At 48.4% G+C, this 24,869-nt stretch overlaps 1 protein-coding gene across 1 annotated transcript in view; it reads right to left on the bottom strand.

The window, feature by feature from the left end:
- LOC135822740 (phospholipid-transporting ATPase ABCA3-like) overlaps positions 1-22,257 on the bottom strand; it is a gene marked incomplete at its 3' end in the record, with an annotated part of 60,521 nt that extends 38,264 nt beyond the window's left edge. The window contains 13 exon segments of the mRNA XM_065335566.1: positions 819-926; positions 1,377-1,471; positions 1,733-1,876; positions 3,633-3,743; positions 4,041-4,193; positions 4,707-4,821; positions 13,004-13,147; positions 13,606-13,780; positions 14,104-14,322; positions 15,722-15,820; positions 16,254-16,285; positions 16,949-17,022; positions 21,287-22,257. Coding sequence (XP_065191638.1) covers positions 819-926; positions 1,377-1,471; positions 1,733-1,876; positions 3,633-3,743; positions 4,041-4,193; positions 4,707-4,821; positions 13,004-13,147; positions 13,606-13,780; positions 14,104-14,322; positions 15,722-15,820; positions 16,254-16,285; positions 16,949-17,022; positions 21,287-21,340 — 1,523 coding nt within the window.
- Positions 22,258-24,869: the final 2,612 nt, after the last annotated feature.

Genomic DNA, 24,869 nt, shown 5'->3' with positions numbered 1-24,869 from the left:
CTCTCTCCATACACACCTACACCACCCCCACCACCATCCCCAACACAACTAAATAAAGAATACAAACAAAAAAAACTACAAACATAACATAATATACATGAGGTGGGTGATTGTACTCCATTGACTATAAGTCTCAGACATGGGCACATAGCGGTAGCTACTGGACCACGCTGCTCAGAAGTTCATGTACATGACATTATACCGTAAAACTCCGTTAATAAGCCCCGGGCGTATACTTTGCAGAGCGTCAAAAACCGGGCGTATATTTGGGCATGGGCTTATTTTAGGGCATGGGCGTTATTTCGGACGCAAGCTGCAGAAGATCAATCTATCAGCAACCCACTAGTTTCAGTGAACCACCATTCACACTGAGCGCGGTACAGGTACATCAAACCACAGCTGGAAATTTGGTCGTAAGCAAGAATGTAGCGATAAATTACAGATTTGATAGGTAAACCACTTGTCCACTTTACGCCCTGGGCTTATTTCGGGCATGGGCGCTAAAACGGACTTGAAGTGTACACCGCCTAAAACTGGGCTTATTATCGGACATGGGCGTTATTTAGGGTGGGCTTATTTACGGAATTTTACGGTACATGCTTTTAGTTTGACAGCAAGGTGGTGGAACACTGTGTTCGGAAACAGTGTGTTGTACTACAACCATCCAGGGTTGGTAGAGCCCCGGTCTGTTGGGACCATCTGCACCGTATTGGTGTCAGGCCAAAAGCGTGTTTCTACAATACAAGGTTTATCTAATACAATGTATATTATACTGTACATGTAGAGTTTACCAGCAGACAAGCAGTTGCAGGGCTTACGTGGACATTTCGTCGTACATGGCAGACGTTGCCAAATACGGTACGTAGGACACGAACCAGATAGCGAAGGAGGATATCATGGCTACGCGAGGATCACTGAAGATCGCACTGCAAATGGAGAGGGAACAGGCAAATAGCATATTGACAGGTAAGAAGCTGTTCCTAGACTTGAGCTCCTGTGTGGATGCACAATACGCATACATGTCCCACTAGATACACTCAGTGTAGAACTAACGTTAGTACGTGTACCCTATCAAGCCCATGATACCCACAGACTCATGGGCTCTGAGAATATGCCACATTTCATTTTTTTTAATCTTATCGCCATCATAATATTGGGCACCAATGCCCGTTTGGTTTGCGATGTAAAATATAACGTGAAACAAACAAACAAAATATCATGATGCGTGGATGGAAGTGGTTTCTTTGAAGAGGCAAATAACTGCTTCGCTTACGGACATGCTCAAGCAAACATACCCCGGTACTAAAGCAGATGTCCGTAAACAGACATAAAAAAAGACAGACACGCGAATCACACCATAAAGACGCCAAGCTTACGCCAGCATGAAGAGGAAGAGGACGGAGACGATGAAGTAGACGAGGAAGAAGAGGAAGAGCAGGATCCCACTGCTCTCTGGGAACACTTTCCCGCCCTGTACCCAACACAACAACAACACAATGAACCAGGGAACACACACACACAACAATGGACATGGACAAAAAGGGATTGAAGGACTCTATCCTAATGCGGTTGCTCAAACGAAAGGAAAGTTTGAAACAAGGAATGCATGGCGTAGCCACTTGAAACACCCATAGAATATTCGGCATGTTCCAAACTGTGATTTGCTCCGTATGATCGGAAATAGAGCACTAGCTGCATGCATAGCTTGGTGCGGATGGTGGCTCATACTCACAACGATGATGATGGTGCAGAAGAGCGCTGCAATGAAGAATTGCAGCACCTGCTTGATAAACCAGGACAGGTAGTTGATCCACGTGCTCAGCCCCATCATCTTCATTGTCTCACGCATACGAGATTGCTTCTCCAAAACCAGCTCCTACACACCAGCAACAAAGAACACCATTAACACCATCAAACGTGCCCATACCATCAACATCCACATCAGCAGCAGGGCATAATAATCGGTGCAGCAGGTGCAGCAAAAGCCACACCAATCACTTCAGAAATGAAGACCGCGCCGTCGATTTTAAAACCCCAACCTCTTCTCAGTAACAATTAACAGGGGAAATTGAGCCAATTTTTCAGAAAGTTCACTGCGGGGAGATCCCCTACCGGGGTTGGGCACACCAACGCCAAACTCGTTCCAACGCCAAACTCGTTCCAACACCCCTGCCGCTTGCATATCAGTAGCTGGTACATGGACAAGGTAGATCTAATAGACGGTGATGGCAAGAGCCACAGGATGCAGATACGAAACATGCAAGGAGAGAAAAAATGTAACCAACTGCCCATCTTGGGGTTCGAACCTTGGAATCTATATCCACTCAAGCTCTACGAAATAAATACTCTTTTAAAGGGGAAGTTAAGGCAAAAATTAAAATTTCACCAGTTGTAGTCTTCGGGGTGCTGAGTCGAATGGTCGTGGTCCAAGGAAGCTGAGACGCTCCCTTCCTACTTGAATCCCAATCGAACTTGCGCACTTCCACCGAAACTGGGTGACTGCGCCCTACTAGATGGGGATTTGTACGCAAAATGTCACTAAAAGCGCCATTTCGTTCTTATAAAAGCACGGATGACCGCGATTGGCCCATATGTGGTAGTCTTTTGGACGCTGAGTCGACTGGTTTTGGTCCGAAAAGGCTGCGATGCAGGGTTCCTCCTTTATTCCCAATCGAACATGGTTGAACAAGCGGTCACGTGCTCCTGCGTACACCAGTCACCTGGTCACCACGCCTGGAGGGTACAACTTACTAGCCTGTTTCACCTTTTTTGGGTGCAGTCCTGTCACATGAGTTGAACCTTGGTGTGAAAGTTGTCGCCTGCTGGCGTGGTGACCAGGTGAGTTGGGCACCCAGGAGCACGTGACCGCGTGTTCAACCATGTTCGATTGGGAATAAAGGAGGAACGCTGCATCGCAGCCTTTTCGGACCAAAACCAGTTGACTCAGCATCCAAAAGACTACAACATATGGGCCAATCGCGGTCATCCGTGCTTTTATAAGAACGAAATGGCGCTTTTAGTGACATTTTGCATACAAATCCCCATCTCGTAGGGCGCAGTCACCTAGTTTCGGTGGAAGTGCGCGAGTTCGATTGGGATTCAAGTAGGAAGGGAGCGTCTCAGCTTCCTTGGACCACGACCTTTCGACTCAGCACCCCGAAGACTACAACTGGTGAAATTTTAATTTTTGCCTTTAAACTTCCCCTTTAACTGTGAAAAATATACTTTCTATCAAATAATGCAACTCCTACATAAGTACAACTTTATATGGTGTGTTCAAAGCCAGTGCGCCGCACGGCCGCTGATGTGTCAAGAACCGACATAAGGAAGTGCATTATTTATTTATTTAACAGACGTGTGAGTGTAGATATAGTGAAGAGTCGGGGAGACCACGCCCAGCAGAGCATGGTATCGTGCGTAGTACGGGGTAATGCGAGGTCACCGTGTACCGTCTATACATGGCGACAGACAGGGGAAGGACTACGCCGTGAATGGATGAAAGGATAACCTGATTCAGGATCGGACAGCCGTTTACACCCAGAATAACCCTACACAGTTAGGCAGTGTATGTGGCACAGGGTTATTCCAGTCCATCACCACGCAACTCTAGAATCAGCCAGGGCTGGTCTTACCCGAACAAACATTCCCGCCGGATAAATGAGAGCCAGAACGAAGAGCAAACTGATCATGAATCCAGCAATCGTCAGGAACGTGTCATCGCGATAGTTAGGATACGGGAAGTTCTGAAAGACAAGGAGCAGAGTCATAGACGAAGGTTATAGTACCCAATTAGAGAACATAGCTAGTTAACAGTTACAGAAAAAGTTAACACATGGCATGTTCAAACAGCTGTACTATAATAGCAATATGGCAACATTGAAGTGCTAATTTTTTGTTTTGTTTTTTGAAACAACCACAAATAGCTTACTACTCCAGGACTCATCACAAGTTTTTTCAACACATTGAATGAATTGAAATGGGCATGTGCACTCCTCCTAACACTACACGAATAGCTGAGCAAAACGTCCAGAGGACCCTACCTTTGCCACAACAGGCAGGAATGTTTTGTTCTTAGGAGAGTTATCGCAGCGCCCGCAACAACTCAGTTCCACTGGTCCATTGGATATGCACACCTCCGACCCGGGCACGTCACAGCTGCACGACGCCGAGTATGTCTTCAACATGTTGGATGACTAAGTAAAAAATATGCAAGGCAGATAGAAGCAGGTGAGGCAAGCAGAAACAATGCGGAGCCCATAAGCACGGCACTGGACATGCATTGTGCCCCCCCCCCCCCCATCTCCGATTGCCAAGTTCATGTGTAACACTGGATTCTTCACGAGTGCAGGGACAAATTGAGTTGCAACCCACCGTAAAACGGAAAATAATAGCGGGTAAAGTAAACTACCAAGCCACCTCGTTTTGCGTTGACAAATTTTACTCAGAAAACACAGTGCAGCAAAGCATGTGATATGGGCTCCAATTTGACCAGGCGAGTTGCCCAAAAACAGTCATTTGGCTGAAATCGCTATAATTATAAGTCACCCATGACCCGGATCACAGTGGTCAAATCCAGCCGACAGGTTATTAGTGGGGCGGCTGTTGTAGACTATTTTGAATGCTAGAGCAACGCTAGGCTGCGAAATCGGAGATGCAATGGTTCAACACACAGCCAGACCTGTCCGATGCGAGTAACTGTTACCTACCAGAAACGATGTCCTGGTGCAAGAGCAGGTCAGTAAGTTGGGAAAAAGTTTTGGGACGTAGTCTTCGTCGGTGCTATCAAACTGAACAGAGAATTGTCGCTGATCGCTATCTCTCCTGCAAAGGACGAGCACCGTGAAAAGAGGCAAACATACAAAAATATAAACAGTGAATTTTTTAAAGGATTCCCAGTACAGTGTACGTGTGTGTATTCTCAGTGTTATTCCCAGGCCAGGGATTGGATTCCCAGTGTTATTCCCAGGCCAAGGTGTGGATTCCCAGTGTACGTGTAGTTATAATATTACGACTACTAGTACATGTACCTTGTTCACATCTCTCATATTGCGCATGCATAGTGAAAACATGGTCTTCCTCCAGTGTGTTCGACGGAGTGCGGTGATGAAACGTTGTTGACTCCAAAAGGAAATGGACGGAGATTTCCATCCTTTTCCTTTGACATTCACAACTACCACACGTGTCAATACCATTGCACATTCCCCACTATCCATGTCAACACCAGTCCGTAATAAGATGCACTTTGGCACTTGCAGAAAGGGTGTTCGTGATGAGCATCATCTGATACAGAGCTGTGCTGAAACGGTACAGGTCCACCCTGGTCAGTAGACCACCGGGGGGGGGGGGGGGGGGGGGGGGCAAAAAGTTGGTCTTATAACGAGTATCTACTATTTGGCTTGTACGACTGTTAACTTAAATGTGTTTCAGGCGTCAGGGGATTTTTGGATCGTTGTCTGCTAATGCGGTGTGTCTTGTAATCGTTGTTGTACTAACAAGAGTAGACCTGTACAGTGTTGCCTAGCAAACAAATGAACAGGGTACTACTCGGAGTAACAAATGAACAGGGTACTACTCGGAGTAACAAATGAACAGGGTACTACTCGGAGTAACAAATGAACAGGGTACTACTCGGAGTAACAAATGAACAGGGTACTACTCGGAGTAACAAATGAACAGGGTACTACTCGGAGTAACAAATGAACAGGGTACTACTCGGAGTAACAAATGAACAGGGTACTACTCGGAGTAACAAATGAACAGGGTACTACTCGGAGTAACAAATGAACAGGGTACTACTCGGAGTAACAAATGAACAGGGTACTACTCGGAGTAACAAATGAACAGGGTACTACTCGGAGTAACAAATGAACAGGGTACTACTCGGAGTAACAAATGAACAGGGTACTACTCGGAGTAACAAATGAACAGGGTACTACTCGGAGTAACAAATGAACAGGGTACTACTCGGAGTAACAAATGAACAGGGTACTACTCGGAGTAACAAATGAACAGGGTACTACTCGGAGTAACAAATGAACACGGTGTCGTGAATATGCATCACGAATCCGCGTTACGCTCATTATGTCTTTATTTGTTTATGTGTTACATCATGTTGACGTCATGCTGATGTCTTGCTGCACGCATCGCGTGCACCGTTTTGCAGCTCTCAGCCCGGAGCATGCGCAGCGAGCCTGTGGCTCCTTTTTTTGCTGCCTTTTCCCTTTTTGCATGCTTCACTTGTCTCTACTTGTCTCAACTAACTAGACCTTGTCTCAAATAAGGTTTTCTGGTGACACTCTTTTTCAAGTCACCTAATCCTTTCAAGTAACAAGTGCAATGTCGTTCCGTGAACCGGAACCACTCCATATTTGAGTTACCAAGACGTATTTGTGCGTGGCTATACAAGCTCTCCCACTCAACAGTTCAAAGTTGCGCACAAACTTGGTGCCGAAACCCGGGAATGCCACCAAAAAAGGCTTCGAGTGCCGATGCTCCTAATCCGGCATCAACTAAGCGGTATCGCGGCAAGATACTTCGGCTGCGGAAGAGCATCCAGCAATGCCTCGATGACGGCAATGCATTATTGTCTGGAGCTCCCTCATCTGCAACAGCAGAAAAGCTAAGTGAAACATGTGCATCTTTAGAGTCCGATGTCGTAGCATTTGATGAGGTCTGTGAGCTTTTGTCAAATTGTGTTGATTCCTCCGCCCTGGAGAGCTCTGACGAAGCTGCTTGTAAACAGGAAGCAGACGATAATCTGGACTTCCAGTTTGAAGCTATGAGCGTGATCAAAAAGCTCAAATTCCGAATTTCTCAACTGAAATCAACAGCAGATTGTCAGACCTCTCCAGAGTCGAGTACTAACAAATCGGACGACGACTCAGTTGTCAAGCTAATGCAAAGCCAGATGAAAGAGTTACTCACCATTCATCGTCAAACACAGGAACAAACTCAAACTCTGCTACAACAGCATAGTGAATCACTCACCACTCAAGCATCTCACAAGTCCACTGTCAATTTACCAAAGTTAGGTTTACCTAAATTCAATGGCGACATCCTGCAATGGAAGTCTTTCCACGACATGTTCATGGCATCCGTACACAAACACACTGGACTAAGCGATGTACAGAAGCTTTCCTACCTAAAGGAGCATGTGACACACAATGCACTCGACACCATTTCTGGTTTGTCTCTGTCAGATGCAAATTATGCTGTTGCTCTTGGCCTGCTCGACGAGCGTTATGGCAACACGCAGGTGCAGGTTAATGCTCACCATGTCGCCCTGATGGAAACTCCACCGGCAACCAACAAGCCGTCCTCGCTCCGTAAGCTGTACGATACGGTAGAACTACATCTACGCAGTCTCAACGCTCTTGAAGAAGACACTGACCAACCAATCTTCATTTCACTGATGACCAGCAAGCTTCCGCGTCACGTGCTTGCGCAACTTGAGTTGCAGAAAGGCATCGATCCGTGGTCTGTCGCCGAGTTGAGAGTCAAGTTGTGTGCGTATATAGTAGCGCAGGAGACAGCCGAGCGCCAGTCCAGTCATGCCGCCAGTAGCAAACATGAACAGCCGTCTTCCGTACATAAGTCGTCCGTACTTCTTGTTGGCGAGTCGAGTCGCCAGTCACAGCCAAGAAAGAAAGTCTGCGCTTTCTGCAGGGAAAGCCACTACTCTGACATGTGTTCCAAGTATAGCACTCTTGAAACAAGGAAACCACGCCTAGGCGACAAGTGTCAACGGTGCCTACGGCCAGGCCACAGTGTTTCTTCGTGTAGTCTGCAGAAGCCTTGCTTCTATTGTCGTAAGCCTGACCATCACTCCAGTTTGTGTCCCGTGAAATTCGGTGCACAACCAAGCTCCGCAATGTGTGCCAACGCGGCACCTTTCCAGCCACGTCCTGCCATTACCACAGTCGCAGGCGACAACCAGTCCGTCATCATGCAAACCGCAGTTGCAGATGTAGTGTCCAACTCTTCCGGTACCCCGACCACGCTGTCTGCACGTATACTGTTCGATAGTGGCTCTTGCCGGTCGTACGTCACGCAGGCGCTCCAGGCGAAAGCCAACCTCAGTGTTCTAGGTCAAGATCACATTGCCCTCTCTACTTTCGGTAGTGCATCGAGGAACACGTCTCAGTACCCACGCGTTGAGGTCAATCTCAAACTGAAGAATGACTCTATCCTTCCATTGTCCGCCAATGTGATTCCCCAAATCACTTCACCGATATGGCGCGTCCCCTTGGACACCAACAGACACCCGAGCCTCAACACCCTTCCTCTTGCGGAGCCGCTCACGTCATCCAACGATCGCCTGTGTATCGACATCCTCATTGGTCTTGATCACTACTACAAGATCCTGGGCACTGACCGCATCTCCTTTCCCGATGGCCTGCAGCTTTTGGACTCGTCACTTGGTTTTGTTTGCGCCGGCACAGTAGCAACTGAGCACGCCTGTTCGGTAATCGAGAGCAACACCACTTTAGCCGTAGCAAGTCATCGACGTGAAGATCCCTCGTTTGACCTTGAGCGCTTCTGGGCTGTTGAAGATTTCGACTCTCTCAGTGCGACACGCCCCAGCAACGATCATGCGTATGACGACTTTCTCCAATCAGTTGTGTTTGAGGACGGACGGTACACCGTCGGGTGGCCTTGGCGACAACAACATCCGCCTTTGGAAAACAACTTTCCACTTGCTTTCGGACGTTTGAAGTCACTCATTAAACGTCTCCGTCACGAGCCTGATACCTTCGTCAAGTACAGCAAGGTACTTGAAGAGCAACTGTCACTTGGTATCATCGAACGGGTTGCTTGTCCCAGCCAGAGAGACAACTCGCATCCAATACACTACTTGCCACATCACTGTGTGCTCAAGCTGTCCAGCAGCACCACTAAGATCCGTGTCGTGTACGACGCATCCGCTCGTGTATCGAAGACTTCGCCCAGTCTCAATGATTGTCTGTACCCTGGGCCGTGCATGATCCCTGATCTCTGTGGCATTCTCCTGCGTTTCCGCATGCACCCTATTGCCGTCTGTAGTGACATCGAGAAAGCGTTCTTACAGATGAATTTGAACGTAGCCGATCGTGATGTCACTCGTTTCTTGTGGTTGGATGACCCCAACCAACCAGTCAACTACAGCAATCTCCAAACTCTGCGTTTCTGTAGAGTCCCTTTCGGTGTTGTTTCCAGCCCTTTCCTGCTGTCTGCAACAATCAAGTACCACCTCACGCAGACCTGTTCACCGGAGACAGACGACATTCTCCGAAACACGTACGTAGACAACATCATCCTGGGCAAGGACACCATCAGCGATGCTGTCGCTCACTATCAATCAGCAAAGGCGACGTTCTCCGCAATCAGCATGAACCTTAGAGAGTGGGCATCAAACTCTTCCGAGGTTTTGGACAAGATCCCAGAACACGATCGCTCAAGAAGCGCTCGCGAGAAATGCCTTGGTCTCCATTGGGACCCCAGAGAGGATGTCTTGTCCGTACAGTCGCCTAATGCAGCTAACCTTGTTGTCACTACGAAACGCCAGGTTCTACAGGCACTGTCTCGCTTCTTCGACCCGCTTGGCTTGTTCGCCCCCGTCTCCATCAGAGCGAAGGTTCTTATGCAAGATATCTGGAAGCTTGCTGTGTCATGGGATGACCCACTGCCCTCCGACGTCCTCAGTCGCTGGCACCCAATAGCCGCCGACCTTGACGAGTCTAGCAGCTATCCGATCTTGCGCTACGTCGGTGTACCCACATGTAAGAGTCCGTCGTATCAGTTGCACGTCTTCTGCGATGCGTCAGCGATCGCCTATGCTGCCGTTGCGTACTTAGAAAGCACTGTCGGTGACAAGAATCAGCGGCACATCATCTTCAGCAAGACGAAGGTGTCTCCCGTCAAGGGTCAAACGATCCCACGGTTAGAGTTGATGGCGGCAAGCCTAGGATCTCGCCTTATCGTGTACCTACGCAAGCAACTGGACCTCCAGTTCCAAACCACTCATCTGTACACCGACTCAACGACTGTACTCCATTGGCTCAAGTCCACGAAGCTCCCCGTCTTTGAGCAGAACCGCGTCAACGCCATCGCAGCCGTTCCAGACGTTCTCCACCACTACGTCCCGACAAAGCTGAATCCAGCCGACCTGCCATCCCGTGGATTGAGCGCCGCAGCCTTGTTAAAATGCGACACCTGGTGGAACGGCCCCAGCCTGCCGATTGAAGGCACCACTGCAGCAACCGTCACTGTTGCGCCGGCGGAGGGTCCTCCGGAAGTCACCTCAAAGGGGTCGGGGGGTCAGCCATTTGGTCAGGGTTCACAGACAAATAAAAAATCTGATGTATTCCCATATGGCATTGTTGTGAACGACTTCTCGTCGTTCGACTCTTTAGTGCGTGTGTCTGCACTTTGCTTTCGTTTCCTCTGTAGGCTGCGGAAGAAACCGACTCCATCTGGACCTCTCACGCCTAGAGAAATCGAAGCAGCAGAGCAAGTCTGGATCAGCCACAGCCAGTCTGCACACTATGCAGATGTGATCACCGCTCTGTCCAGTGGGAAGCAACATCCGCTGGCAACTAAGCTCAACTTAGTGCTCGACAACGGAGTACTGAGATGCCGTGGAAGACTGGAGAATGCTGACCTCTGCTCCAAATCGAGGTTTCCCGTCCTGATCTCCAAGGAACACGCCATTGCCAACCTAATCATACGTGATTGCCACCTCAAGGTCATGCATGGCGGCATAGCGCACACACTATCCCGTGTCCGATATCAGTTTTGGATCCCGAAAGGCAGATCAGCTGTAAAGGCCCTCGTGCGCCGCTGTCAGACGTGCATTCGCTACGAAGGCGCGCCATACAAGACACCTCAGATGAGTCCGCTACCTTCTACCAGAGTGACCCAAGCGCGACCATTCTCACACATCGGCCTGGACTACTTTGGCCCAGTCCTCGTCCGTACACAGTCAGAAACCGCTAAGGCATGGGTCTGCCTGATCACGTGCATGGTGACCAGAGCTGTTCATTTGGAGCCAGTCCACGACATGACAGCTGCCGAGTTTCTGCTCGCATTGAGACGTTTCGTCGCCCGCCGTGGCACGCCAGAGCTAGTTGTGTCTGACAACGCTCCCCAATTTAAGCTGGCCAAGTCCGCTCTTGACATCGCCTGGAGCAACATTGTGGTGGACACCAGTGTTACGTCCTACATTAGCCGCCATCAGATCCAGTGGCACTTCATCGTTGCCAACTCTCCGTGGATGGGTGGAATGTATGAAAGGCTTGTGGGTATTGTCAAACGCTCCATGCGCAAGACCATCGGGAGACGCCTCCTCACAACCAGCCAACTCGCCACTCTCCTGCCAGAAGTTGAGTCTGTCGTCAATTCTCGGCCGCTAGTCTATGTCGACGAAGAACAGTGCACAGTCCTGACGCCTGGTCATTTCATCAGCCTGTCTGCCACACAGGGGTTCTTCACGGTCAGCAACGACCCAACCGACCCGGATTACCAGCCTATCAATTCCTCTGCAGACAGCCTGTTGGACCTTTGGAAGAAGGGCCAACGACATCTTGATCAGTTCTGGCTCGCCTGGAGGAACGAGTACCTCCTCAGTCTGCGAGAAGCCCACACGTCTTCGTTCAAGCAGTCAAGGACTCGATCCTCAACGTTTCCGAAGCCTGCTGACGTTGTCCTCATCAAGGAGGAATTGCCTCGCGGCCACTGGCGCCTTGGACGAATCCAAGAAGTACACACCAGCAGTGATGGCAACATCCGCTCTGCCACCGTCCTCACTTCGGACAAACGTACCATCAAGCGGCCAGTAAGCTTACTGTGTCCGCTTGAGACCAGCTGTTCCTCGGAATCCCCAGGTACCCCAGCTCAGGAGACCAGCAGTTCCTCAGAATCCTCAGCTACCCCAGCTCAGAAGACTAGCACTCCCGTTGCAGTCGTACGAAGACCGACACGAGCCGCTGCCAGCAATTTTCAGTCCAACTTGCAGGATTTGATCGCCGACGGCCGTGTTTAACTCTCTCTCTCTCTCTCTCTCTCTCTCTCTCTCTCTCTCTCTCTCTCTCGCGCGCGCGCGCGCCCGCTCACTCGCTCTCATTACTCTCATTGCTCTCGCATTCTTTATGCTCTTCAGTTATCTTTCCACGTGTTTTGTGTGAAATTTCTCCTTGTTATTAATTATGGTTAATTCTGTTCTCCGGCCAATGCCCGGGGAGTGTCGTGAATATGCATCACGAATCCGCGTTACGCTCATTATGTCTTTATTTGTTTATGTGTTACATCATGTTGACGTCATGCTGATGTCTTGCTGCACGCATCGCGTGCACCGTTTTGCAGCTCTCAGCCCGGAGCATGCGCAGCGAGCCTGTGGCTCCTTTTTTTGCTGCCTTTTCCCTTTTTGCATGCTTCACTTGTCTCTACTTGTCTCAACTAACTAGACCTTGTCTCAAATAAGGTTTTCTGGTGACACTCTTTTTCAAGTCACCTAATCCTTTCAAGTAACAAGTGCAATGTCGTTCCGTGAACCGGAACCACTCCATATTTGAGTTACCAAGACGTATTTGTGCGTGGCTATACAAGCTCTCCCACTCAACAGTTCAAAGTTGCGCACACACGGTACTACTCGGAGTAACAACCAATCAGTTGGTGAGCAACCGCTGATATTTGCTGGATGACAATTTTAATCGGATATGATGCAAGGAAGCATACGGTACTATCGGGCGCCAAAGAATGAACAGGCTAGAATTTTGCCAAGCACAGCATACCAATGTATACACGGTAACTCAACTGCGCATAGAGTGAAATACATTAAACCAAGAACGGTCTAGGCTAGGCGGCTGAACCCCCAGTTCTTCGGCGACCGACGGTACTGTAGTGCTCAGGTGTCATGTCAAAAGAACATACAGTCAGTCTTCCCGAGTCTGCTACTCGGGTGATCACTCTGCACAAGTAGCGGTGCATGCGTTGGTGGTCGTGACTGAGAGCCACGATATCGGCTTACGTGAAAGTGCAGGTTGTGGTGACTTGCGAGACGTCCGGACACTGCGTGCTATTCAGCTTGCACTGACCGCCTTCTTCCACCTGAGTGCGCACAATGGCCTGGTCAATAATGTACTGGAGCGGTGCAAATGTAACGTCGTACACCCTGTGCGGATGCAAGAGAATGAAGCGGAGAAAACAGCCAGAAAATGCTCAGCTGGTTCAAACTTTCGCACTCCAGGGAAACACACACACACACACACACACACACACACACACACACACACACACAAATAGACAGATGACACCGGTAAGGAGTAGGTTATTGTGTGACACAGCTCACAGTGAAGACTATCAGCATAATGATTATGAACTGCAACTTGACGATTACATCACCATCTCCACAATGGGTGCTTAGGAATCCAACAGAGAGCTACTACTGCATATTCTTAGCCTGACTAGTTTTTACCAGAAGGTCGAGACACACCCATGGCATGAGTTTAAAAAAATCTGGGTGCTGCTTATTCTCCAGTACGGCTTATATTCTGGAAAATACGGGAAAATACTATAGGATACAGGCTATGGGATAGATAGACTATAGGACACGTGCTAGATATTACGTACACATAGCGGACTACTCCGGTGCGTTCAAAGACCGGCTCTTGGCGGCGTGTTCTCCATGACGGACCGTCCTGATTTCGTCCTCCAGCGGCTGACGGGCGCAAGCGAATAGCGTACTCCATGTTTCGGGGTAGCCTCGTCACCGTCGCACTGTTTTCAATGTCCTCAAATACAATACCTGAACTCAGCATAAACAAACAAACACACACACACACACACACACACACACACACACACACACACACACACACAAGCATAACCCAGCTAGATTAGATTTCCTGCAAGACATTCTACTCAACAGCCCCTAGTATGCAACCTGCCGCTTCGCACATGCCTGTGACAGAGGATGGCATTAAGACACAACACAGGTACAAAAAAAACAAGCAGCCCACAATTTCCATGAGATGTACAGAAACCCTCGTGACTACCAACCTCGCATACAACGACTGGTGAATAACAACCTCGGATTTAACAACAACTCACGCAACACCTAGCACATACCTCCCAGTACATCTGTCTGATCCAATGACACGGTCGCATCCCGCTCAAGCAAGGTCGAGCTGTTGTAGGCGCGGATCTGAAACGGCTGGCCGAGGAAATTGAGCGTGTTGTTTATGGTGAAGAACGTCTCGTTGGTGACCGTCTCGTTGAAGAACGAAGAGTTGTATTCAACGTACATTCCGCTGCTCATGCAACTCGCCGTCTCCATGATCCGACGGGCTGGTCAACACAGGACATAAAACAGAGTGCATGCAGTAACAACAACCACATGATCCATGTGTAGCACAGTAAGACCTCGCTTGTCCGCTCCTCTTTTATCCGGATCCCTCGCCATCCGGAAGAAAATCGTTGGTTACCGATTTACAGCATATGCCATGCATACATACAGTATGTGTGTTCGATTATCCGGTTCCCTCGCCTATCCGGATATTTTTTGTGGAAAACGGATGTGCTCGCCTATGGGTGGTCTGACTGTATGGGTACCTTTTTATCACACGTAATTACAAAATAGTATACGCATGAATAGCACTCCGTAGGTATTCATGGTACCGCAAAAGCAGAAATTTTCGGTGGTGTTTTATTTTCACTAACTTCGGTGCCGACAATTTTTACCTAAAATAAAACGCACCGAAAATTTCGGTACTACAGTGCTGGCAACTGAAATCCGACCCCCTGAGCGGTGGGTTCACATTCTTTGAGATTTGAGCGCACCGCTCAGGGGGTCGGATTTCAGTTGCCAGCACTGTAGTACTAGTACACTTACCTGGAAAATGGGTTTACCGAATTCGTCCCTCCACCGCACCGCCGATTTTGGAGAATACCGAAACAATTACACCACCGAAAATTTCTGCTTTTACAGTAAGCATTGCCTTAGTCTTCTTCTCCTCCTTGCAGAATGGGCAACTTTTAAACCGTAGCTGTGAGCCTTTGAGAGTATGGGTGTTACGATGGTGGCAGCGGTGGTGGGATATGAACCCATGCCTCCGGAAAGACTGGAGTGACTGCATGCTTACCTCGGACAATGTATTCACGATGACATCTACATCTACGACTGATCCTGATTTACTAGCATTGAAATTGATTTCGTATTGCAAAGTAGTTAACTGAATTTGAATTTGTTTGATGATATGTGCAATTCATTTTGCCTGTACAAGAGGCTTTAACTACAATCCCATGAACAACGCTGCAAAGTACTGTCCAGTGATGTTGACCTCATGAAACTGTTGCGCCACGTCTGAATGTGTAAAGACTAGAGTTTATGGTGCCGGGGTGCGACAACGTAGTAGCTCTGCATCTTACTATCCATAAGGTTAATTCCCAGGGGCGTAGCTGATCCCCCCTTTAGGCGGATGCACGACTGCAATGTGTAGGATGGCAGGTGCATGTCATTCATGGTCATCATGTCATTTACGTGCATGCTGAACCTAGGTCGAAATTTTTAGGGGGGGGGGGGAGGGAGGGGGTGCATGTGCTCCATGCGGGCTACACGCCTGATTCCATTCAACAAACCTCATACTCACAAGACATAAACAGAAAGGAGAGTGCTCTGTCCGCTGTGTGGGTCCGGTCTGGCATAAACTCTTCAACCCAAAGGCAACTGTGAGCGAGCAGTGCTTACCCAGCGGTGTGTCCGGATAGTACCCGACCACCGGCGCAGAAGAGTTGAGCACATTGATACGCGACGCCCGGTAGTGAAGGTCAATGTCCGAGCAGCTGCCTGCACAGCACAGCAGGCGGAACAGGATGATCACAGACAACAGTGTGTTCGGAAAGAAGGCAGAGTGAAGTGCTCGACGGCACACAAAACAAAACGGGCAATAAGAAAATGTTAAACTCAGATGTTGTGCCAATGTAATCATGGATAAAAGGAAGGACAAAAATTGTTATGAGCTATGACTAGATAAGTAAATATTGAAATTTGTAAATACGTACTTGTGAGTGGCACCCAGTGCCCAAAAAAGCACACATGGAGTCAAGCAGGATGTGGCTACACAATCCTAGGTACAATTACATCATTATGGGTAGCACCTATTCGAATGCAAAGGCCCCGCAAACACCTATTCGAATGCAAAGGCCCCACGCATTGCTGTGACTAATATTCATATAGAACACATCTTTCTACTTCCACGTAGCGGTTACAGCTTGCTTACGGAAACAGCGATCCTGAGGCTTGATGACTTGCCTAGAAGCAAAGAGACGCACATGCAGATAGACAGAATGTCCCATTGGATTCCGCGAATGTACATCTGCGTGCATATTTCAAGGTATGTGTGTGTGTGTGTGTGTGTGTGTGTGTGTGTGTGTGTGTGTGTGTGTGTGTGTGTGTGTGTGCGTGCGTGCGTGCGTGTGTGTGTGCTTGGCCAGTAAATACACAGAATGACTCCCAGCACCTGAACAACCATGTTCAGCAGGTACATGTCACACGTACACTGTAAAAACATTTCTCGGGTCTAGTTCAGGGAAACTTAAAACCGGTACATGCACTAGTAGGTCTACTGACCCTGAGAGTACCCAGGTCAACAGAAATGCCATCCAATACAGGGCAAGGGGGGCCGGGGGGCATCCAATACAGGGCAAGGGGGGCCGGGGGGGGGGGGGGGGGAGTTGCCATCCAATACAAGGCAAGGGGGGAGGGTGGGAAGTTGCCATCCAATACAGGGCAAAGGGGGGGGGGGGGGTTGCCATCCAATACAGGCGGGCAATGGGGGGCCGGGGGTAAGGTCAGGTGCATGGCATGCCGGCAAAATGGCATTCCCTATTCTTTAAGTGCCCGTCTGATTTCACAGCCTATAACTGGTACAAGGGCAGGACGTCTTCACGGTTTAAATAGCCTGCTCATTCTTACCTTATTGCTATCATGACAGCACATGCCAGGATGGGCAGAAGAATTTCCACCACCGCGCCAACAGGCCGACGGATCTGCAAAGACAATCGAAACACAGGACTCAAAGACAGTGGCTACACGTCGAAAACGCCTGTCTCCAAAGACAGTGGTAGCATAGCCTCGCTTGCACTGCAGTTCAAGCAACTCGCAATGCTCAGAAACGGACCAACACCATGACCGTTGTCTTGGATATGTATGACGACTGTGTCTATGGAACAGGAGACAATTACGGATGGGCATTTTCCGCTTAGTGGGAAAGGCTCTGACCAGTAAACTGCCATGGAGCACCACACCAAGTGTCAGTGTGAGGTGGCTGTGAATAAGGAATGAACTGGATAGGAATTTGGTATCATCGTCAGCCGTGCCATACGCACACTGGATTCAGACCCTACTGCTCCAATCACGGGCCTCTGCCGCAATCCCATCCCTTTTAGAAGTGACTGGAACCACAACTGGCGGGCTGCTGATCGCCAAAATCAGAGTCCCCAGGAAAATACGTAATGTCCAATGCGAAGAGAAAGATTGTTATATCCAAAGTGCATGTACTTTATACTGAAGTTTTACTCTCCATGTAATGCATGTACCAGTTAGCATTACTGTGCACTCTTTCTTTTGGCAACACTCATTACCTACTCCTAGCCCCATTCAACCAGGTACCTAACTGGCCCCACACTGGGCCACAGTGGCACAAAGTCAACATGTGACATTCCAGTAAGAACACACACAGCCATGTGCTGATGACACTGTGTTGTGTGGTGCTAGCCTGCACTGTACTGCAGGCCACTTGAACCTGAAGTGAAGACATGATGATGACTTTATTGATGAAGATGACTGATGTGTGTGTGTGTGTGTGTGTGTGTGTGTGTGTGTGTGTGTGTGTGTGTGTGTGTGTGTGTGTGTGTGTGCGTGCGTGTGTGTGTGTGTGTGTGTGTGTGTGCGTGTGTGTGTGGTGTGTGCAGTGTGCATGAAGTGTGAATTGAAAGCTCACATGACATGACACAACTAGCCACGTGTGTACTCCACACACTTATGAAATTAGTACAGTGCATGCAGTACCTGCCAGTATACTAGTAGGTACTGGGTTGAAGAGGGTGGTGTCACTGTCAGCCACAGTATGGCACCATCAAATACTCATCCCAGGCCCAGACCATCAGGACCATGTGTGTTGCCCCATACTCCTCCTAGCCATACAGCCTACAGAGTACAGGGCCTCAAGTCTCCATACAGTCAGTCAGTCACTGCATCCCATTATCAATGCAACCCCAACTAACTAAATTACTTCAAGGCCCAAGTAGTGATGCCATGACCTTTCAGTAAGGTTGCGCGCAATCATGACCCAGCATTTTGGCGAGTCCCAAGCAAGAGAAGGCATTACTATTACTTTAGCATTAGTTCAGTATTAGGCAGCAGATAGCTTCTCTGAGTCCCTGTTTCAGGCTTGGCTGGAAGGGATTACAGTACACTGTGCCACTACATACTTGACTTGTACCAACACTATGGAGCCGAATGATTTCCTCTTTACTGTGAGTCAACCTGAGTCCAGAACAGGCACATCTGCAGACCATCTGTCCAACCTAGGGACTCACCTAGCTACTCTCTTCACACCACAACCTCTCACTCTGCTCCGAAGATACCCATTAACAGTTACGCCATAACCCCTCACTCCACTCCCAGGATCCGGTCAAAGAAAAGGAGGAAACCCTCCCAACAAAACAGTCATGGCCTTCACAAGTAACAGATGTCACCAAATGTTTGAATTACTTGAAGTACGAAAAATACATAGCACCATCCGCAACCTTTTTACAAGAGGAAAACATCACCACCGGCTTTCGTAAATGGAAGAAAAAGCCACTAAGTTACATGTATTATGCAGGTGCAAGATTCTCTGAAGTGGAAACAGAGTCTACAGGCAACAAAATCGCTTTGTTTCGAAGAGAGAAAAAAGGAGTACAAAACAGATCCCCTAAACCAACCAAGTCTAAAACACAATTCTCAATATGGGAGCAACTAGAAATCTGAATCATGGTCCACCATGCTTCTTGAGACTGTGAGTCGGTCAGAGTCAGCGTGAGTGTCTTGCCAGACTATTATAAGCCACTATCTTGCTTCTGGCATGGCACAACATCCTTGAGAGTGTCCCATCATGCATGCAAGAGGGCCAGTAGGTAGGTAATTTTGCAATGCCTACGTGTCTGACTGGGCACCACAGCCTCTACACTGAGTGGTGGTTCCTAACATAATAGCTAATAAAATTAAAAATTAAAAGTTTAGGAGTGGTTGTGCAAGCACTCCAGAGTCAAGCCCACCTGCGCTGTGCCGGATCATAGCCCACACAGGCTTGCGTGCAGCCCACACAGGGCTTGCGTGGGTTGACACACAAAGTACCTAAGCATCAGGCACATGCACTCCGTAATACCTTTCCAACAACCCCAATAAGGTAGCTAATCAAAGGGGAAGGAGTCAAACTGGAGCAACTCGAATGATTACGATGCCTTTTCCAAGAAAAGATTTGGATGGACATCCATTTCCATGACACTGAAGATCCAAACAGGTTCCATCATCACTAGCTTATGCCAAGTTACTCAAAACGGACAAAAGAGTCGTGCCTCAGGACGATGGAAATTCTTCAAACTACCTTTGATTTCCTACATTTTCATTCAAACGTTGACAGAATGTACGCACCCAAACTGCCTATCATCCCACCTACATGGCATTTTGAAAGGAAGACTTATCTATTTCATAATCATAACAGTAACATTACTAGTACAGCTCAACCAGCTCAACGTTTGATGATAAAGTACACAGTGCGGCAACGAATACAGTCAGAAAACCCGACGCTACGCCATGCTAGTGAACGAAATCATTGAACATAGTCTTCCATATGATGTCACACACTCGTGGAATGCCATGCATTTTTGCAAACGTGACCGTATACGTATGCACATACATGCCACAGTGTATCTATACTACTACAGTAATATGACTAACAAGCATTCCTTTTGCTTCAGGGGGGGGGGGGGGGGGGGGGCATCCCACATAGATAGGCAATTGGCAATCTTACAGGAACCCCAACAGAGGCGGACGAAAAAATCTTTTCTTTTTCTTCTTTTTCTGAAGATGGATAGGTTCACCTGCGACCCGGTGCTTCTGTCCCAGAGCGCCGTAGCTAACCATTCAGCCATGGATGTGTCCCCCCCCCCCCAATACAGTATCAACAAGTCCAGGCGCTGGCAACAAGTCACTGGCACATTATTTCCTCGCCAGCACCGAGTGCACAACTAATCGACAGCAGACTACAGCACTCGTTGCCATGGCACACATGACCTTGTACCCGAGCCAGCAGCTCTCCACTGTACGCTTAGCCCACACATCATCCAGTACAACAGAAGCTGCTGGAAACGTATTTCCTGGACTATTTACACCAATCAACATATTTTAGCTACATCAAGAAGGCCATAACAGCTGGACTTAGAAACTTCTTTGCTTGAGACAGCATACACAATAACATATTATCAAACTATGGACTACGTCAACACACATTCCAAGCGGGAAGCAAATGATGTGAAATGAGCATCCTTTCTGCAGCTTGGAAGTCAAAATAGCTAGTGAATTTTGGTTCCTGTATATGCACTTGGTAATGTTATTGCACGTAATTCAATCGAGCATGAAGTGCAGAAGAATACCCCCCCCCCCCCCCACACACACACAGGGCTTCAAAACAGAAATGGCAGCCGCCCGTGTTTGTTGCATCGCTGTGGTGACAAATCGGGTCCGCCCCCAGCCCTCCCCCTCCCCCCCCCCCCCCCCCATCAAACCCGCACCATGGAGTATGTGCACTCTATGCTTGTAGGGAGTGATATACGGACTCTGCATCGGTTTCAGCTGTCGGCGTACTGCAGCACTGCGTAACAAATCGGTGGAAAATCGCGATGGCGTGTCCGAGAATGGTTCAGCGTCTCGTTGGACACTACCCTATGTATGTAGCACTGGTGTACAATCGTGGACATGTACGTGCACAACTGATTTGCCGTTTTGACCAATGCTTTACACTGTTAGAGGCGCTGCTATATCCACTTCTCTAGAACGTTTCGTGATTGTTTCCCATTGCACTTTTGTTTATATGTCTGGGCAGTACCCTTGCACACCATGCGTTTCCATGTTTCACCACCTTTCAAGTAACTGTTACTTAGCTCACACTGACTCTGTGGCCGTGGCACAGTCACTACTGTCATCACAGTTCCAGTATGTACACCAGGGACCGATCATAAGCTCTGGAACAGGTTATCAAAAAAGCCTCACCTGTAAAAGGAAATTCTTCCATAGTAGGAGGCGAAGTTGCCGCAGCTTCCCCATGCCGTTGCCTCCGTGGTAGGAACTCCGTAGGCGCTGCCACAGCGAACGCACTCGGGAAGATTCGCCAATGGAAGTGCGATACGCTTCTATCTTCCTGCGCTCGCAATCAATGTCCAAATTTTTACCCCGTTCCTGTTGCTGGACCTGTGACGATAGCGAGTGCACCTGGCTTGCGCCGTCGGTTCGGGACGGGTCAGCGGCCTCCACCGCTTCAGCCAGCGTTCCTGTTACTCGTACTCCGCGGACAACACGACGCAACCGTTATCGATATTGATGAACAAGAACTGAAAACCGATTGCCAGCAATTTCAACCTTTTCAGGAAATTAATTGACGGGGTGCAAATCAAATGACTTGTAAAATCACTGAATATACATGCGTGTTGAGTGCGTGACTTCCAATGTCAACTTTCACACTCTATTTTCGTGCTGACTGTAAACCACCGACAATAGGCGACATGTGTCGACAGAAGGACTGAAGCGTAGATCTACCCCGGTCGTGGAGTGAAACAGAATCGGCGTGACACAAGTGGCCCACTGGCACTAGCACTCACTGCGTGTGTGTGTATGCAATGCAGCAACGAAAATTATTATTATAAAATCGTCAACACGACAGTAAGCAGCTAGTAATGGTCCTTGGTAAAAAAGATAGTACTTGGCAATACAGTCGCGAGATCACTGCTCAGTCAAGTCAGTTTCTCCCTAGAATGGTGAAGAAAACTGGTTTTAATACTAATAACCTAAATAAGTGGTTGGAGGTGACTCGGGGTCTACTGCAGTACTGGCGGGGTTTGACTCCTCGGGATCCTAATGAACCAGAGGAACCCACTGCCTGTACACGTAGTACACGAGCAGAGCACGCCTAGCTGGCCGACTTGCAAACACCTGTTCCGAGTCACCGAATCTGTACTGTCACTACTGAGGTGCTGGAGTGCTCTTTCAAAGTCAACTGGTACGCGGTATTTATACTTTTATAGGCTGATTTTCTGGCGTGCTCTATAAAGTCTGCCAACCAAAATACGTCTGGACTAGGACTCCGATCCGAACCAACGTTAGGAAGCGATGATAGGAATCTCCACCCACTCCATTGACCAGCCTAGCCCCTAGCCCTGCGGCTTGACCTAGTACTGTTAGTACCTGTGCCTGTGGAGGCTGCGGCTGAGCTGAAGACTGAATTGGTGCTGCGTGACGTCAAGAAAGCTCTGAGCATTTCACGTGTTATGACGCGAAGTACGGCTACAGTCAGTAGGTACCTACTGTACCTGTAGATTTTTTTCTGTAGTCTCGCGCAGAGCTTCGACTCGACTACGGTCACGGCCTAGTGCGAGTGTTGTGTTGACGTCAGGACAGCACTAGTCAGTTGGGCCTCGTGAAACCCCTTTCAAAGTTTCATGTTCACGAGTCCCCGCGTGGTATGGAGGGCGAACAATACAAGTCATGGTGAAGGCTGAAGACTAAAAAGGTCTACATTTTTTAGTACATGGTCTAGGACTAGTACTAGTACATGTAGCAGTAGGATGGCATGGATATCATGGATATGTCCGGATCCTGTGGATGCATTGCCATAGCCCATAGGTAGGGAGAGGGCATAGGCCTAGTATTAGTAATACTAGTAGTAGTATCTAGCTAGGCGCCTAGCCTTAGCGTATGCCGCTTCCTCTCGTCTTCACGTGCCAAACGACAGATCCGTCAAAAATGCACATGTGACATACGATGCACGTAACGTCGTTCGCAGAGCGGGAGCTAGGCAGTTTCATCGTGTGCCACTTCGTGCTGGCCAGTGTTGGCAAGATCTATTCAGCAGCGCGACACGATTTCAAGCAAAGCTGCTGCTGCAGGAAGGATTTCGAAATCAATCGGATCGCAGAGCGCCGTGGACAACAATGTTTTCCTGGCGCGTGAGGTCATGTGAGGCGGAGTCTAGTCTGCAAAGTCCGAAGAGCAGAGTGTGAAAAGGGAACTCCGAAAGCCTGTCTCACTGTCCGGATCAGATATTACTATCAGCTCAGGATGGATCATGTTACAGCAGTGCAGTCCATGTAGACCTATACTACATGTAGAGGAGACGGCTCGATACCGGGACGTTTTGACAGCCAAATTTGTATAGACCCAAACCGATCATCAGCGTTGATTTTTCACTCGAAATATGTTTGTGGAAGGAAACTGGCATGTTGAAGTTTGCTCTGGGGCCAGAGTCAATCGAACTGAGCCACTCCTTTGTGGTGACCCATTGCCTCCAAGTTGCCCAATTTTTCGCTTCAAAAAAGTTCAAATCAGAGGTGGCTCCAAACCGGACACGTTTTAGAGTGCACGTCAAATTCACTCTGGGTCTGAAATTAGGTAATTGCTATCGCTCCACGACGGCCAGTACAGAGTAACAATAAGCCTTGTGTGTGCTTCCATTAGTTTTGATTGGTATGCGGTGCTTTATTGGCGAGAGGCGAGCCGCTGTTTACCTGCGACAAGAAGTTGATTTTTCGAAAGTCGTAAAACTCAAGTCGCAGTGCGAAGCAACACGTCAAAAACTCACCTGCTTGATATGGCGCTTCTGGTCATCGCAGAGCCATGAAATTTTGGCTCGGAGTATATTATTTAAACACATAGTAGTCTCACTGTGACATATGTTTTCTAATCAAAATACCAAGAGAGAAAGTGAATATTGAGTCCGTTCCGGTTTGCAACCGGTGTCCTATTTGAAACCGTCCCCTCTACCTGATGTAACCGTTACTGACTGCGCGAACAGATGGTAGACTGAACAAATCTGCTGGCTAGCGAACAACATTCTACTACTACAAGTACTAGTAGTACTAGTAGATCTACTACAGGTACCAGTAGATCTACTCAGTAGTATCCATCTACTCCCTGGTATCCATCTACTCCCTGGTATCCATCCATCTTTTGTCGCTCCGCCTGTCGCAGCCATGGCCGCCGTGTTTGTCTACTTCAGAAGAAGTACAAGACTTATTATTAGTACATGTACTAGTATCCCTGTCACCATGGGCACCATACCATTTTTATCTTTGCTCTTTCCTTCTTTCTTTTTCCTCACTGGTACGGGCGGGGGGGGGGGGCTATATTCAAGAAGGGCTACTATTACTAAGGAGCGCTAATGTTGTCCCATCCCCGCCTCCCTTATGCTCAGACTGCCTGTTTTGGACCACCAGCTTGCCTGGTGATCATGCATAACGTGAAACTCGGATGTGCAACATACAATGTACCGGGTACATGTACATGTAGATGTACATGTATATGACTGTATTTGTTGAGCACTCTCATGACAGTAGTCATGTGGGGTAGTGCCTTTGCTGTTTGCGTTATGCAGAACTCACTAGGCCTTGGCGGATAATGCTCGAAAAGGTGGCAGATTCTGCTTTTTTTGCACCGAAATTGGCAGAACCATACAAACCTTATGGCGGGCAATTCCTCGAATTCTGCTCCATTTCTTTATCCACATACCAAACATGCATGAAACTTACCAGAAAAAGTACCGAATTCTGCCAATTTTTCTGCCGGCATTATCCGCCAAGCCCTA

This window comes from Sycon ciliatum, chromosome 8, assembly GCF_964019385.1.
Source record: "Sycon ciliatum chromosome 8, ocSycCili1.1, whole genome shotgun sequence".
Taxonomy (NCBI): domain Eukaryota; kingdom Metazoa; phylum Porifera; class Calcarea; order Leucosolenida; family Sycettidae; genus Sycon; species Sycon ciliatum.
The sequence above is the reverse complement of the archived record's forward strand: the minus strand, read 5'-3'. Positions and strand labels throughout refer to the sequence as shown.